This window comes from Panthera pardus, unplaced genomic scaffold (assembly GCF_024362965.1).
Source record: "Panthera pardus isolate Hobbes unplaced genomic scaffold, ASM2436296v1 HiC_scaffold_24, whole genome shotgun sequence".
NCBI lineage: Eukaryota > Metazoa > Chordata > Mammalia > Carnivora > Felidae > Panthera > Panthera pardus.
The window spans coordinates 133,356,714-133,374,342 of NW_026526810.1; the positions used below are offsets into that span (position 1 = coordinate 133,356,714).

A 17,629-nucleotide genomic window follows, 5' to 3' on the forward strand; every position below is an offset into this window, starting at 1 on the left:
CTAAGCCCGAGGACATGGACTCCTCCCTCTGCTCAGGGCGTGCTCCTCACGCTGGGTACGGGCCAACAAAACCAAGGCTCGGGGGTCAGAACAACCTGTCGCCACCTCCTAGTGGGGGCTGCCTAGTTAGTGGGAGTAATGAGACATCACAGAAGCCCCAGAAACGCCCATCTCTTCATCGATCCCTTCCTCCTGGCCAAGTCCGCATGCTTCCGTCCACATCCCCGCCCCGAGTCTCCACAGAGACCCTGCCTCCCGGGGATGTCCCAGCCCACATTCTACTCCGGATTCCGAGGAGAGTCAAGTTTTGCATAAAAACGGAACCCAGGATGAGCATCTGGGGGGCAGACTTCTTGAAACAGCAGTACCAGGCAAGACAGTCTTTCTGCCTCTGTACCTTTCAGACGCATCTTCTTACTTTACACGGCCCCCAGCAGGTCCCAGAGCTGATGGGTCATTCCTGAGGGGGAAGGGGCATCACGGGAGCCGAGAAGCTGGTCTGAGGCCACAGCGCCCAGGTACCACTGTCGCCTGCTGAGGAGCCCCGCAGGTGAGAATTTCCCCATCGAGCATGCCAGGACGGAGGCTGCACCAAAATACCACTGTTCCTGGGACGCTCGTCACCGCGTCCCGGGAGCTCTGTCACCCGGCCGGCCACGGCAGGATGTCCCTTCTGAGTGCGTGCGGCACACCGCTCACGGAGGTTTCCACCGGACCCCACGGTGCCCAGGACGGCACCCAGTGCCCCAACCCCCATCCTGCAATGAAGAACAGATATCCAGATCCCCTCCCCAACTCCTCCCCACCTCTGCTCCGGCCAAGGGAGAGGCACTCGTTTCTAAGTTGCAGATAATGTCACCCACCATTCATCCAAATGTGTCACTAACATCCCATTAGACTGTAATTATTTTTTAATTAAAACTAAGAAAACTGGCATGCCTGTGCCGACTTTATGCATCTGTTATGGGTTAAAATAGCTTTTAAAAAATGTTTCGGAGACCGCAGTCTATTGTGGCCGCGGCCTCTGCCAAAGAAAACGCAAGCTTGCTTATTTTCTCCATGGGGCGCAACAGCGCCTGTGTGTGCCGGAACAGAATCGGCTGGCCGTGAAAAGAATTCTAAATAAAACACAAACATGGAATTTGGCAACGCCACAGAAGCAAGCTTAAGACTAATTCCAGCATGCGGACGGCTCTCACATAGTAAGTCTGGCTCCAGCATAAATGAAACCAGGCACTGTAAAATACCAAGCAAGTTGGAGTTTCAACTTAAAGGGACAGAACGCCGGTTCCAGGTATAAAAGCTTATTAAGCCGGCTCGCGCTGGCTCCATAAATCCATAGGTTATTAGCTGTTTGCTTTCAGCCAATCCCTCCTTAAAGAGATGCATATTAAGAGAGAGAGAAGGAGAGAGAACAACAAATGAAAACCATCACTTTGCACTTGACTTTTAGTGCAGCGGTTCTGGAAATACTGTGCTCATTATCTCGATTAGAGGAGAAAGACTTTCTGAAAACTCAAATGCACACAGACCCTAAAGTGGGGGGGGGGGAGGGGGGATGACAGGGGGACGGGCCAAGGGACGCAAGGTAAGAATGCCCATGCCGTGGGTAGGACGGGATGAAAACGGCCTCCCCGGAAACCAGAGATGTCGGGAGGCGGGACTCGGCCACAAGGGGAAAAGCCACGTGGATGCTGGAATATTTCCACCCAGGGAAATGGCGATGGTGATGACTGTGATAGTAATAATTATAGTTATAATGACAGTAAAAATGTTAGGTAATACCTGCCGCCATTCTCCACCTTTATACACCAGCCGCTGCTGAAGGTGGTAGAAGGTAACCGGGAGAGGTTTTCAAGTCTAATAGTGCAGTTAAGCGTTCTGAAGTCAGGCTGCCTCAGTTTCCACATCTGTAAAACGGGAGCGGCAGTGCCTTCCTTGCAGAGGCCGGGTGAGGGGTGCTGAGGGTGAAGCCCACGCTAAATGGCTAGCCGGCTGCTACCCGTCCCACCAAGCTGCCACCACCTCGTTTCACAGACCAGGAAACCGATGTCCTAAAGGCTAGGTCCCTCGCCAAGGTCAAAGAGCCGGTACATGTCAGAGCCGGGATTTCAAACTCGCCATCTGGATCCAAAGCCCGTGGTCCTCACGCACGCCCTCCTGGGTGGGTCACACCAGCATGGCCACGTCTTCTGGCACTGTGAACAGTGGGTCCTGTCTGAGGCGGGGGCAGGCTCGGGGATGCGGCCTCCCCTGGAAGGGAGTGAGAAGACAAACTCACCCCCAGAGAGATTCGCCCTCAAAGCCTCTCACAGCAGGCCTCGGTACTGAAACACGATCGCACTCCGCGATCCAGGGAGAATTACAAAGTTCAGGAAGGAAAATAATCCAAGTGCTTCCATCATAAACACCCTGCATTGGGCGAGGAGGGGAGGTGACCCTTGCTGTGCCGATAAGTGCCCTGCGCCACCACACACATGCATGCACACACACACCGTACCTGCTCGTCTACACTCACGTGTACGTGTGAAAACACATACGCGTGAGTGTGTATATGCGCGTACCCACACACGCGCTCACACGTGCACACGTATGAACACGTGCATGCATACACACACGTTCACATACCCGCCAACGTACGTGCACACACCCACACGCTCACATATACACACACACTACACACGTAGACGCACAGGCACACACACAGAGACACTCACACATAAACACACAAGCACACAGGGCCTTTTATTACGGGGTCTGTGCCAGGCCCAAGGACACTGGCAGAGGCAATGGGAAAAACCAGGGAGAAAATTACATGAGGCAATGTTTGGCTCCAAATAAAAAAGCCATGGAATGTTTTCCCTCAAGTCTTGGGTATTTTCTTGCAGGCCCACTCAGACCCGGATCAAGCAAGGACGTCAGATCAGGTCAGCCTTGCCCACAAGGAACCCCTGACCGCCCCGACCCCGGTGGCGAGCCAGCTGCAATCCTCCTGATGCTAACAGCCCCTGGCCCGGTGGGGCTGGGACGGGACATCCCAGGCAACCGGCACCCACGGAGGCCACAGTCCATCTGCTCGTGGACCATCTCCCCATCAAACACACGCTCAGCAAACCGGGGCCGGGACTCGGTCCTGACCCTCTGACTCCCCCCGCCACACGCACACCCCACCCCCGCCCCTGCTCTGCAAGCCTCTGCAGCCTGGCTGGGTGACATCACACTCCAGTGGGCTCCAAGCTGCTCTTCCTGAAAAGATGCACGTCTTAGAAGATGCAGACTAAAAATACTCCTGGCTTCTCAGAGCCAGTTTACAAAAATAATTATATTTTCTTAAAAAAAAAATAGATTATAGGCAAGTATGTGTCCAGCTATTTTTAGTTCCTATTCAGCTCTGCTAATTTTTTCTCATAATAATCACTGCAGACTTTTTTTTAAAGCCACCCCCCCCCCTTGTTAATAATTGTGTTCTGATCTGGCACAGGGACAGGACTTGGAGTGGGGGGAGGGGTACACAACCTTCTATAAAACATGGAAGTCTGAGTTTTGCCCAAAGGTGGCGGCATCTGAAAATCACCAAATTCCTGGGGGCAAGGTGGCTATCTCACTGAAGACCAGCTCCAGGCTCAACCCAGTACATCTCTGTCGCATATGCCTGAATCGGTCCCGAAACTTGGTTGTTCACAAGGGACACCAAAATGGGGTTCCTGCCCTGAAGGGGCTTCCAATCCAGCAAGGGGTATGTTGTGGGTTGAAGAGTGCCCCCCCCCCAACAAGATGTCCATAACCAAATCCCTGGAATCTGTGACCGTGATCTCACTGGGAAGAAGGATCATTGCAGGTGTAATTAAGTTCCAGATTTGAGATAAGATCGCCCTGGATTATCCGGGTGAGCTCTAAGTGTAATGACAACTGTTCTTTTAGTTTTAATTGTCCAGGAGAGGAGAAGACAGGCCCCAAGGATGAGGCCACGACCACAGCAGCAGAGCTACAGGATGTGGTCACAGCCAAGGAACGCCGGGAGCCACAGAAGCTGGAGGAGACCAGGAACTGATCCTCTCCTGGAGCCTCCAGAGGGAGCAAAGACCTTCCAACACCTTGAGTTTGGACTTGTGGCCAGCAAAACTGCGAGGTGACAAATTTCTGTTGTTGGAAGCCACCTCGCCTGTGGTCATTAGCTACCGTAGCCCTAGGAACTAATACAGGGCAACAGAAACCACAGCCTTACATAATAATCCTCACTGAGCCCCAGAATCACTTCCCCCAGCCCCCTTGCACAAAGGACCCGAGGCCACCCCATCACAGAGGTAGACCCAGGAAGACGTCCTACAGTGCAACTCAGGGGGCCACCCTTCCCATTCCTCCCAGCCCCGCGGGGGAAGCAAGGCTGGCATGATGATACCCAAGAGATGGGGACCCAGAGAGGCTCGCAGAGAGGCAGGGCGGGACCCAGGACACCAGCGGGCTCTCCCTTGCTCCCAGGTGTCCCCACTCTAAAGTGTACGGCTCTTCCTGCTACACCGAACCCAAACCAACACCCTGAGGACACAGCAGAAAGGAAAGTGAAAACTGTCCACTTGCAGAATTTTCTTCCCCAAACTCTCAAGCTAGCAAAATGTTTAGCTGACTGCTAAAAATCAGCAGCCTGGGAGACAGGCCGTCCCTGGGAAGAAGCACTTAGAAGAAAAATAAGAGACCCTCACCCCAGGGTGAGAGACCCTCAAAGGAAACATCCTGGGGGACGTGGCCCGGCACGACGGCCACAGGCGCCACGTCTGAGCCCAGCAAGAGCTGGCCGCATCCCAGACCCTCCCGTTTTACCAGGTAACTCGGGCCAGTTGTTGTCCACACCCGAGTCTCGGGGGCGGGGGGGGGGGGGGGGGGGCGGTATCAGGTGAAGAAGTGTAGAAACCAGGACTCTGGAGCACTGCTGAGGCGGAACGTGAAATACCAGCTCCTCAGTAAGTAAAACTGAGCACAGAATGACCACGTGGTCCGGCGATTCCTCTTCCCCGTCCACGGGAGCACCCTTCGCGACAGCCAGAAACAAGCATCCCTCGCGGGATGAATGAACAAACACAACGCGGCGTAGCCACACGAGGCAGTATCATTCGTCCGGCAATTCTGGGGCGCCTGGGTGGCTCAGTCGGTTAAGCGTCCAACTCTTTTTTTTTTTTTTTTTTAACGTTTATTTATTTTTGAGACAGAGGGAGACAGAGCATGAACAGGGGAGGGGCAGAGAGAGAGGGAGACACAGAGTCTGAAACAGGCTCCAGGCTCTGAGCGGTCAGCACAGAGCCTGACGCGGGGCTTGAACCCACGGACCGTGAGATCATGACCTGAGCCGAAGTCGGACGCCCAACCGACCGAGCCACCCAGGCGCCCCATAAGCGTCCAACTCTTGATGTGGGTTCAGGTCATGATCTCACGGTTCGTGAGCGCGAGCCCCGTGTCGGGCTCTGCACTGATGGTACGGAGCCTGCTTGGGACTCTCTCTCTCTCTCTCTCTCTCTCTCTCTCTGCCCCTCCCCTGCTCGCTCACCCGTGCTTGCTCTCTCTCAAAGTAAATATCTTTTTTTTTTTTTAAAGGAAGGCAATTCTGACCTGTGCTACAACATGCACGAACCCTGAGAACATCGAGCTGAGTGAAATACACCAGTCACAGAAGGAGAAACATTGTCTGATTCCTCTTCCATGGGATACTCACAAACGTCAAACTCGTAGAGACAGAAAGTAGAATGTGGGACGGGAGAAGTGGGGGACTTAGCTTTCAATGGGGACGGAGTTTAGTTTGGGAGAACAGACGTTCTGGAGCTGGCCGGGGGTGGGGGTGTAGCACTGGAATGCAGAACAATGTGAATATACTTCATGTCGCAGAACCATACACTTAAAAAACGGCTAAAAGGATAACTTGTGTATGCTTTACCACAGATTACAAAAAAAAAAAAAAAAAAAAAAAAGATCCAGCAGAAATATCTTCACACCCTTGTGAGAAAGCATCGGCGGAGATGACACTTACAGAGCCCGTGGCACACGGTGGGCCCACAAGCAGTGGCTCCTTTTGCTATCAGATCAAGACTAAAATGAGGGGCACCTGGGTGGCTCAGTCGGTTGAGGGTCCGACGCTTGATTTCGGCTCAGGTCATGATCTCAGGGTTCATGAGTTCGAGCCCCACGTCAGGCTCTGCGCTGATGGTGCGGAACCCGCTTGGGGACCTCTCTCTGTCCCTTCCCAGCTCAAGATCGCGCGCTCGCTCTCTCTCTCTCTCCCTCTCTCAAAATAAATAAACTTTCTAAAAGAAGACTAAAATGAGGCACTTGTTAACAAAGCACACGCCAAGCCCAGAAAGGGTGCATCAGGAGGCACGGGCTAAATACAGCTCTCAGGGCCGACGTGTGCATCCGGGGCCCCTCCCATCAGCCATTCCCCACCTCCTATTAACAAAGGCATGGATTAAAAATGTCTGGATTTACGAAAAGATTCCAAATGTCCCTGTCTCTGCAGGTAGTGACTCCATTTCTGCGTTAACCTCTTCCAAGAAGTCCCAAGTCCTCTGACCCCTTCGGCTGAAGTCTTCGGCCTGAAGTACAGGCGCTCTTATTATCCAGGGCTCCGGCCAGCCCTCCAGCACTCCAGGATAATTTCATTAGCTCACGCCTCTCCCTCTGGGGCTCCCACTCACACCTGCCAGGTAGCAGGCCAGCAGGAGGGTGGTCTGGGAGCCAGAGAGCAAGGACAGGAGCAGGCTGTGTCCCCTAGACCCAAGGAGACCTGGGTTCAAATCCCACGTCCACTGCCGACCAGCTGTGCAATTTCGGGCACATTCTACCACCTCCCTGGCCTGTCTCCTCACCTGCAAACTACAGAATAGGCTGTAGGGAAAGAAGGTGCTGGGAAGCTTGAAATGTCTAGGAAGGCCCTGCGGAGGGCCTGACACGCAGTGAGGGCCCAGAAATGGTAACCCGACCATAACCGGGTGGCCCCACTGCCAAATGTAAGAAAGACCCTGCCAGGGCTGACGTTCCCATGCCCACTGACCATACACCACGGTCACACACCCGCCCCCAAGAAGGGGCCTGAAGAGGTGAGCAGGTGGCACTTCTCCTCAGGTGTGATGGCAGGCTGTGTGCGAAATCCCACCCGAGGGACCCCTGCCCACCAAGGGTTTCTCCCCACAGATTTTTGGATTAAACCGGCCAGCCTTGATTATGTTTGGATAAACTATATTTCACGGCTTAGACTATTTGGGTTTGATTGTGAAATATGTACAGCACACAGCCCCTCCACCTTGCCTGGCCCTCGGGTTTAAAAAGTCAAGCACAGTTTGTTCCCCTCCACCAAGGAAAAAAAAAAAAAAAAGACAACACCTCGAGCTTTAAGGACGACACAAGTCTGTTTCTCTCCGGTGAAGAAAAACTGCTTCTAGGGGACTGTGTACCAAAAATGAGGCAGTAACTAACAGCATTCTGTGTCTCCTCTTTTCTCTCACAGACACGAACACGACCCCTCCAGGGCCCGGCCGTCTACCAGCATCTCCGGGGCACCTACAGGACCACGGCCACCCGGGCACTGGAAACCCAGAGATGCGGAGTCACACAGACCCGATAGAGGCTTCAATGAGGCCACCTGCCGTCTCCCAGACCCCCAGCCAGACCCCAGAAACCCAATTTGAGGGCGAGGACATAAGAAAAAATTTTACCCATGCCCCAGGCTTCAACCTTCCCTCTGGTGGCCTGAGGGTTGGTTACTCTGTGTCCCTAGCAGTCACTCACAGCTCAGACCTCTCGGGGGCAGCCAGAGCTGGAGGGGGCTCTCTGGGTCAGCAGGACCCCTCCCTGCTGACACCCACATCCACATTTGTCACTGGGCACCCGCTGGAAGAAGCTGCCTGGCCTCCAGCCTCACCTTCCCCATCAGGAAAATCCCAGGTCTGCAGGGACCTCCCTGCTCCTGTAAGCCTGGTCCTTTCAATTTTCTCCAGCAGAGAAAGGGTATCCCAGAGCACGCGGTTCACGTTCATTGTGCACCCCGAACACCGTGGCAAGACCCCCAACTGCGCTCATTCCCGGACCCCCACGCCCTGCCCCCGATCAGGCAGCAGCACGGCCGGCGAATGAAGGGAGACCTTGGGGACGCTCCCAGGCCCATGTCCAAACGTGGTCTGCTCTCCCACCTCGAGCTGCATTCCCGCTGCCCCTGTTTGAGCCACTGTGCACCCCAACGGGAAACAGGAGGGGAGAGCTACAAGCTGGGGGCCCCACGGTCCTCATGAGCAAAAGGAGAGGGGGGCTGCCTCTTCTTAGGGGCGTTAGGAGGATGGGGTGGCCTGAGCAAAGTTTGCCAAGTGACCGGTGGGAAACACTGGCAAGTCACAGGAGCAGGGCCAACGGTAATCTCCCAGGCAGCAAGCACACTTGCAAAGAAATGGCAGCCACGTGGGCATCGGGCACGGGGCACCCGAGGGTTCTCGACAGCCCGGCGGCCTCCTTCTTGTCCCTCCCCTCTCCCCTTGCCTCCGCTTCTGCACACGCTGGTGCTCAGCCGTGGCCACCCCATCGCAGTGGCCACGCGGCGGACCCTCCGGATGATGAGCAGGTACTTCCGGTGGCTCCATTTCACAGGGAAGGAAACTGAGACCCAGCCCAGGGTCACATATTCCCACCCAGGCACCTTGAGAACAAGGACGGAGCACGGTCCCACAGGGCCCACGGCTCTCCGCACAGTACACGTCCACAGTGACATTTCGTTTCAAGCACGAATCGGCACCACAGAGCCCCGAGAAGGGGTGCAGAAGCCAGGGATCAGAGCACAACCACAGAACGTCTCAAGCCTAGGGCACACGGAGGCGTGTCCCAACCGCAGATGGCAACACTGAGGGCCCAAGAAGCTGAACGTTCAGGGCTCCTCGGAGCAAAAACTCTGCCGCCGAGTCACATCGTCCATTTCACGCGGCTTCAGCTGGACGGTGACCCCCTCCCCGGTTTGCAGTCTGAACACTCAAGGAGGTAACAGGGCCTAGCGGGCAGAGCATCAAGGACCCAGAGCTCGTGTCACACGCAGCCTGTGCCCCGGTGACCCACCCAGATGAGGAAGGCGTTCGACGGGGTGATCTCTTGCGACCCCTGGTCCTAGGTCAGCAGCCAGGAAGTCAAGCCTCAGGTCCGCTGAGGCGAACCCACGTCTGGACTCCTCCACTCCACGTGGAGGGCCCCAGCCTCCTCGGCCACGTGCTCTGAGATGTCTGATGTCGGTGGCCAGCGCTGGCTCCTCACATCCACTGACTGCTTTAAGGCACTGCATCCAGTGCCGCATTAAAAATTAATTACACATGCTATTTTATTGCCAGTGCATAATGTAATGAGCACCAGCTGTGCTAAACAGCCAAACTCCTTTTTAAGACAGCTATAAAAAAAAAAAGAAGAAAGAAAGAAAAGAAAAAGAAAGGAAGAAAGGAAGAAAGAAAGAAAGAGAAAGAAAGAAAGAAACTGCACTTCCAAATGCCTCTCCTGTCAGAGCAGGGAAACAGCAACATCTTGTACGGATTTGAACAGAATTCTTTGATTTAGCTCTGCCTTCAGAACGTCCGAAGGGCCGGCCCAGAGTGAAATGGGATCTGGCGTGGCTGCAGTGGTCTCCTCTCCGGGACGCTGCTGGGACCCCTTTTATCCGAGGACAGTCATGCCGGTAGGTGCCCCTGCCTCAGTCCCGCCCCCCTCCCCCACTAGGCAGCACTGAGCTCTGTCTGGTCCCTGGAGACCCAGCGCCTTTGGATCCCGTAGGTGTCGGAGCAGACGCGACTTCCCGGGTAGAGGGCTTTTCTGGGGTGCTCCCAGGCCCTGCTGCCCTCTGCCCCCTCCCTCCATCCCCGGGGCTTTGCAGCTCTCCGTGGCTTCTCCTGGTACCTCCCCCAGTCACGAAAGGAGGCATCTGGGCTCTAGAGACAGGCGGTCCAGGGCAGCCTCTGCAGCGGTGTGATCCCGAGAGGCAGGAGGACACCACAACAGAACGCGGAACAGGCAAGAATCACTCATGGGTTGTAAATGCTGGCCCACCGGCCCCCTCGGCAAGGTAGACATCGCAAGGCGTACAGATGACTCTTTAAATTTTTAATGACTCCCCTGCGAGCCCTTTTTCTGCAGCGAGCCAGCCCCCATTGACACCGGGACCCGGTCAGCCCAGGCAGACTCACAGCAAATGCAACTTCGCGAAGGAAATCGCAAGAGCATGTCGCGAACCTTCCCCAGACGGAGTGCTTCTGTCCACACGCGTTCCCCCAACGCTCACTTCTCTTCTTCACCCCCATACTCACCCCTCCCTCCAGAGTCTCCAGGGAGGCCCTCATGCCCTACTGGGGCGCCCCTGCACCCCCTGCACCAGGAGAGAGGCGGCGAGCCGGTGGGGGCCTGGCTGGTGCTGCCACCCCGGTCGGCATCACCCTCTGGCTTCCCACTGATCCTCCGGTGTTAATCAAACCCAGTCCAGAATGAAACTGCAGCGTGCTTCTTGTTCTGGTATAAAAAGTGCAAAGCACAGACCATATCATTAACATAAAACTTCCAGAAATAAGGCCACTTTCCAGACAGACTGTATTAATTGCATCAAGCTTGCACAGCTAGGGTGGTCTAGTCCACAGTGTCCCATTGGATGGCTCCGGTTATAAAAACCGACACAAATGAACACTGGGATATAATTGAAGGAGGACACAATACCGTCTACTGTTAAACCCTACTATTTACTTACAGGTATTTTTGTATCTTTATTGTCCCTTTAACCCATGCCAAGAAACCCCAGATTAGTTAAATAACACAGCAAGCACAATTTCAGTAGAAAAGTAAATTGAATTTAACTTTACAAGATTGCCCTGTGATTTCAGCATCTGCTAATGGCTGCAACTGACTCCTTCCATTAAATCCAAACACTTCCACTCCCGTGAGACCTTGAACTTCACCAGGCGCGTGTATCAATCACTGTGGCTGATGACCGTTTGTGGCTTTTAAATACGCAATGACGTTCCTCGGTTCCCTGTCCACCTCACGATGCTGGTACATGATCTGAGCCAGCCAAGAGGCTGAAGGCCTCTAAGAGTAGAAACTGGAGGTCCAGCTTGAAGGAAAACTCCACACGGCGGGGGACACGTAACGACGTGGTGTTGTAAAACCCGTTCTGCTCGAGCATGAATCAGAACTTCCACAGGGCTTACTCAGCGTGAGGCACTGGGCTCGGCACCTGGCATATATGACCTCATCCGATCCTGAAAACAATCTTGCAAGCCATGTACATGTACTATCGTTACCCCCATTTTATAGGTGGGGAAACTGAGGAGCGAGGAGGGAAATGACTTGCCCAAGGTCACAAAGCCATAAAGGGCAGCAGCCTTCACGCAGGCAGTGGGTACGTTCTAACGACTGCCTGCCACTCTTAGAAACCTCAGAAAGGGGAAAGGTTCAGGGGAGCCAAAGCCCAGAGGTTTTCAAACCGTTCTCTGAACACCCCACCCCTGCCCTGGGAACCTTAACCAAGTCACGTGCCCAGTCACCCACAGCAGCCTGTAACTGAAACTGCAATGATCAGTATCGTCTGTTTTAGAAGTCAAACGTGGAGGGGCGCCTGGATGGCGCAGTCGGTTGAGCGTCCGACTTCAGCCAGGTCACGATCTCGCGGTCCGTGAGTTCGAGCCCCGCGTCAGGCTCTGGGCTGATGGCTCAGAGTCTGGAGCCTGTTTCCGATTCTGTGTCTCCCTCTCTCTCTGCCCCTCCCCCGTTCATGCTCTGTCTCTCTCTGTCCCAAAAATAAATAAAAAAAAAAAAAAAAAAAAAAAAGAAGTCAAACGTGGAGTCTCATTTTTAAACGTCATGTCAATAGATGATATGATGCCTAGGTAAGTGTATATAGGCATATATATTTTTTTATTACAGAAGAGGAAACAGGCCCAGAGAGGGAGACTGGCTTATTCAAGGTTACCGGCCAGGTGGCGCAAAGGCCGGGACCACAGGCCGAGGACGCCACGGGCGCGCCCTGGAGTGGTTCCTACATGAAATTTCTCGGGGGAGAAACTTCAGTTTCCAGGAATGCCCAGACTCAAAGCCCCCCCCCCCCCATTATTTCAGCAGAGTCAAAAAGCAACAAAGAGCCCAAATCCCTTCTCCCCACCGTGACCATCAGGAGGTCTGGGGTTGGGGTCCTGGGAGGCGGGGCTGTCTGGGACACCAGCAGCCAGAGAGATACACAAACACACAAACCTGTGTGGCTTTCTCCCCCATAAAATCACATCCTTCTATAAATAACTCTGAACGCATTCACGGGCATGCAATTAACCTGTGTGAAACACGGTTACTCCGGGGTTTTCCGTATTAATTTGAAGAGATAGGTTCAGTGCATCCTGATCTGCAAAGAGACAAAACAAAGTGAGGACGGTGGCCCCTCTCCGTCTTTACAGAGGACTGCTTCTTCCTAACGGGTTACTGTGGATTTAATGACTGCATTCCAACTACTAATTAAATAGGCACTAAAAACACTTCAGCAAACAGCCCAGTGCCAGGGACAGAAGCCACAAAGGGACAAAAACCTTCGGAGCAGGATATTTTCAGGTATTGACACTGATCAGAAAGGATGGGGGGAACAACCCAGAGCAGACTAACGAACGGGGACCCGACAGGGAACGAAGACGGTGCTGGAAGTCACGGCCCAGCTAGCACCAGAGGCCGAGGACAGGCCTCTGAAGAGGGTCAGAAGGGGGGTCCCAGAGGACCCCAGGAACGGAGCCCACCCTGCCTCACTCTCCTCCCTGAGCACCGACATCAATATGGGGGTCTGCTCACGGACTCTAAGCCTTCAGAGTATCAAGCTCTAAAACCCAAGAAGGCCTCTAAGCCAGCAGAGCCAGTACGAAAGATTGAAGCAGGTTCTGGACGATCAGCCAGGGTCAAATCCCACCTCCGCCCTCCATCCCTGCAAAGCGTCCTCTCTGCGGGACCCTGATCCCGCTCTCCCCATCTCCACTCATGCAAGCTGCCAGAGGCCAGGGGTCCACCGTGCCTGACTCCTTGGCTTGCCCAGTGCCACCAACTAGGTGCCCAAGAAAGGGCTTTTCGTGTAAGAATGAATGAATGGATGTGAGCTATCAGACCTCCACATCTCCGAGCCTCATGTCTTCATCTGTAAAGTGGGGAGAGTGACGTCCTAAGGTTCCTATGAGAATTGAATCCAAGAAGGCACACGAAAGGCCCAGCGCACTGGCTACACAGCAGACCCTCCACGCACGGTCCCTAGAAGGAAGTGGGCGGTAGGGCGGCTGCGGGCGAGCGTGTGAGCGCATCCAGCTGCGAACACCCCTGGATGCAAGCAGGGGCACGAGGCTCCGTGGGAAGAGGGTGACCTGGGTGGGAGGCATCCCGAAGACAGCCACTCAGCCTCCCGGGACCTCTGCTTCCCCATCTGCAAAATGGGGATGTAACAGCTCCCGCTCAGCACTGGCGGCAGCTTCTAAGCAGAGCCAGAGCCAGCAGAGGGTTAAGCAAAGCCCCTGGGTGCACCTCTGCCGGGGAAATCATGTTTCTGTACCGCAGACCTTGACGAGTCTAGTCATAAACACTCAGGCTGATCTTTGATAGCGCGACCCCCGCGTGGGTTGCAGGGGCTGCAGCACTAATTACAGGAAGCACGAGAGCAGGGCAACCGCCCAGACGAAGCAGGCATCCCTCGCTCAGCAAGCAGGGATCACAGCACGGACCTACAGAGCTGGGGCGGGAGCCCCAATCCCCCAGGGGCACTAGGGTGGCCGCGAGCAGGGGGCTGGCTTCTTTGCCAGTGGTGCCGACCCCTTCCCGGACATGTTTAGTCTTTGCTTTGTGACCTCCAGGTATAAGCCCACCAGACATCGGAGCGGGAGCTGGCTGAAGGCTGCAGGCCACCTGACCAGCAGGAAGGGCCTAGGGACTTCTGGCCCCTGCAGCCAGGGCCACCTGGCTCCACACGGACAGTCCCTCCAGACAGTTTCAATTAAAGCACAATCTGTCCGGTAACAATCGTTTTCCTTTCTCTACCCAAATCAAAGGGAAAGCCTGTAAGACGGCCTGGGGACAAAGCTGAGACCAACTGAATCGGCCCCAGCTCTGCACCCACCCTTCTCCTTTCCTGGCCCCTGCCTGGAAACCAGGCCTCAGGACCCTCACCACCACCTGTGTCTACGTCAGCATCCTGGCACCAGGCCCTGACCAGGAGAGGAGGGGGCGGGAGGCCTCGGCCTGCCATTTCCAGGGACCCTGGGCCACAGCACGAGTGCGGGTCGTGGTTCGAGGAAGAGAGATGGGGAGGGTGATGGAAAACAGTCTTTCCGCTGTGCTGACCCCCCGTCTGCCCATCTGTATACTGCGCAGCCGCAAAGACCTGCAGAGAGGCGCACAGTAGGCGTGTGCACAGCCCCACCCCACAGGAACCCCACAAGGCTCACCCCCTCCCACCGCCACAGCTGAAGGGCTCCTTCAGAGTGACTCTTCTGTCTCAGAGTTAATGGGCAACACATTCTGGCCAAGAGAAACTCAGCATTTTGGACGGCTCCAGCGATGGACACGGGCAGCCAGGGAGGGAATCTTCTCCCAGCGCTGCCTTCGGGGAGGGGGGCAGTGACTGGGGTGGGGGAGAGGGGATGGCCGTGGCGGGGGCAGAAGAAAACCTCAGATGTTAAGCGTTATCCAATTAAGGTTTAGCTAAACAGCCCAAAGAGGATGAAATCTGGAAGCTGAAGGAATGCATTCTGGAGTGAGACCCTCGCAAAGGGCGGAGGCGTCCGGGGGACCTCCTAAGTGATGGGGACAGGGGCACCAGTGTGCAGTTCCGCTGACGTCCTTCACCACTTCCCCCGGTGCCCTCACTGGGGTGGGACCACACATCCTCCCTGGGTCCCCACCTTGCCCAGCCCACCTGGGAGATGCAGCGGCCGGCCCTGCCCAGGGCACACCCCGCCACCCCTGGGACCCCGCCCCCCCGCCACCGCGGCCGTCAGTTACCTGACAACTGACACTGGCATCCAAAGGGAGCCTCCGTCTGACCCTCACCCTGAGTCCCGTCACCCGAGACCGGGCGTGCGCTGCAGCACGGCAGGGGGAAGCAGGGCGGCGGGGCGCCCAGGGTGCGCAGAGGTGGAGTGATCACGGATGAGTGAGGGGTGGGAGGAGGCAGCTATGGGGGCCGTCGCTGGCAGCTGGGCAGGCCTGCACGGCCCTGGAGAAAAAACAATAAAAAAGGACTGGTCAGTCGGGCCCTGGACCGTACAAGGGACCCGGGGTGCGGGACAGGGGCCCGGGGCAGAGGGCTGCAGGCCACCCTTCCAGAGTGGGAGGCCCCGGGGTGCCAGGCTTCCCTGCAGGGAAGCACCTGGGCACAGGCTGGGGGAGCAGGTAAGAGGCCATGGGAAGTGGGGGGTGAGGGGTGAGGGGGGGTCCTACTTCCACAGCTGCCAGGTTGGGCCGTCTTGGGACCAGACTCCCAATCCCTGGGTGGGCGGGGGCAAAAGAAGCTGTCAGGGCCCCTGTACCCAGGAAGACCCCCACCCGCCATGTGGGGGCTTCTAGAGTGTTCTGGATCTGTCTTCCTCTGGGGATTCGTTCCCAGAAATCTGGGCCACCCCCCTCTGGAAGAGCTGGGAAGCGCCAAGCCACCACCGTTGGCCTATCAGGACGGGCTGTGTGTTCAGGCCTCGAACACCTCAGGTCTACCTCTGAGCACCTGGGCACCAGTTAGCCTGCGGCCTGGCGGACGGCCAGCTGGTGTCTCTCTCCAGCCCAGCGTCCTCTTTAGCAACTTGAGCAGAAAGCACACGGCACACAAGCCCCAGGCCTTTCGCGAGGCTTTGAACGCTCCCCCACCCCAGGAAAACCCGGGCACTGCCCACCACCCCTCTTAACACCTCCGCCCTGCTGGGACGTCTCCGCGCCCCCCCCCCCGCCCCCAGTCTAACAGCCACGACGCAGGGCCAGGAGCTTGGCTTGCCTCCGCCCAGCCCCACAGCTCGCAGGCTCCCCAGCAAGGCCTGCGTTTGATTTGGCCGTTATCTTAAATGGCTAAGAACCACCAGGGCAAAAGTCTGTGTGAAGCCCTTGCCAAAACCACAAGTGAAGAAGCCCGAATTCCCCGGGTAAATAATTGAGCAGGGAAGCATCAGGGAGACAAAAAGAAAACATCAACGAGATGAGGGGCAGCTGGGCCCCGGGCCAGCTCTGCCAAGGAGGCCAACCGAGGCCGCTCACCACCCCGCACGGATCTGCAGGGTGGAGGTCTGCCCACTTTGTGGCCCCCACAAGGATTCCCCCATCCAGGAGAACCACGGGACCCTGCAAGCCCACTCCGAGCCCAGGATCCTGTCAGTCCTCATCCTGAGTGAGCTTCCCAACACGTCCACGGGGCAGGGCTTGGGAGACCCACTGCGCAGACCAGGAAGCCGGTGACGTGACACAGAAAACTGTAGACGCCAGCAGCCAGCCCCGCCAAACCCTGGCCGCCTGGCTCCGGGAACCAGAACTCTCTAGCTACAGCACCTGCCTCTACAAAACGTGTGCTATCCAGGGCTGGGGCCTCAGGACCCCTGAGAAGCCCTGCAAATGTCCTGCCAAGAAGCCAAAGCCACGTGGACTCCCCTGGGCCAATGAGGACCTCGGATGAGGCTAAGCTCGGGACCCGGGGCGTTGCTGAGCCCAGGACGGTCCCAGAAGGGCACGGCCAATGACCCACACAGTTCCAGCCACACATTCCGTGCAAGCCCCCAAGTAAGGTAGACACCTAAGGCCAGCGTCACCTGCCTCCTCCCAGAAGCCTGCCCTGGCCAGTCCTTGCCTAAACCCCCACCCCAGCACTGGACACTGCACATTCGGCCCTGTCCTCGTCAGTCTGGCTTCGCCCCACGGAGGCTCCCGACAGGGCTTTGTGCAGAGCACCTACCACAGCAGGCAGTTCACCACCAATACGTCACTCAGCAGGGAAAACTGTCCCCGTCCCAGAGGGGGTGCTGGAGCACCGGGAAATCTGAGACTTGAACCCAGTTGCATCTCCAAAGGCCGGATATGTCCCGCCAGCCCTCGGGCTGCAGCTGGGGTGGAGTGACTGGGGTGCCCTGGGATGCTGAGAAGAAGAGCCGCGTGGAGCAGAGGGAAGCTGGAGGGTCCCTGGGCTCAGTAAGGCCACGGGAGGCTGGAAAAGAGCAAACCCAGGCCTCCAGGCTCTGGGTGAAGTCAGTGACACAGCCACCACCATTTACCATGGCTAAGAAAGAGTGACAGGAGTGTCCGGGGCCTGATGACTGTCTTCCCAAGCGGTGACGGAGCAGGACCTGGGTCTCCAAGGTTGCGAGGAAGGGTCAAAGGGCAGGTCCAGCCACAAACCTCTCCTTCTGGAAGGGCCAGGCTTAGGCCAGGGCCTGTAAAGGCAAGGTCGTCCCCAACTCAGGTAGCGGTGGGGGCCATGCTGCCCCCTGGAGGGGCTTCCAAAAGCCTCCTTAAGAATTCCAACCTCACTGAGGACCACCTGCTCTAGGGGCTGGCTCAGAGGAGGCAGGGAGTGAGGACAGCAAGAGCGAGTGGCTTCTAACCCTAAGCTGCCCACAGAGGACACTCCAGGTGCTCTCCGAGGACCTCCGACCTG

The 17,629-nt window shown here is 56.3% G+C and overlaps 1 protein-coding gene across 1 annotated transcript in view; it reads right to left on the reverse strand.

Annotated features, from left to right (window-relative positions):
* BCL11B (BCL11 transcription factor B) overlaps nt 1-17,629 on the reverse strand; it is a 97,693-nt gene that overhangs the window by 41,839 nt on the left and 38,225 nt on the right. The window contains 2 exon segments of the mRNA XM_053889782.1: nt 15,004-15,160; nt 15,162-15,217. Of these exon segments, the coding sequence (XP_053745757.1) occupies nt 15,004-15,160; nt 15,162-15,217 (213 nt within the window).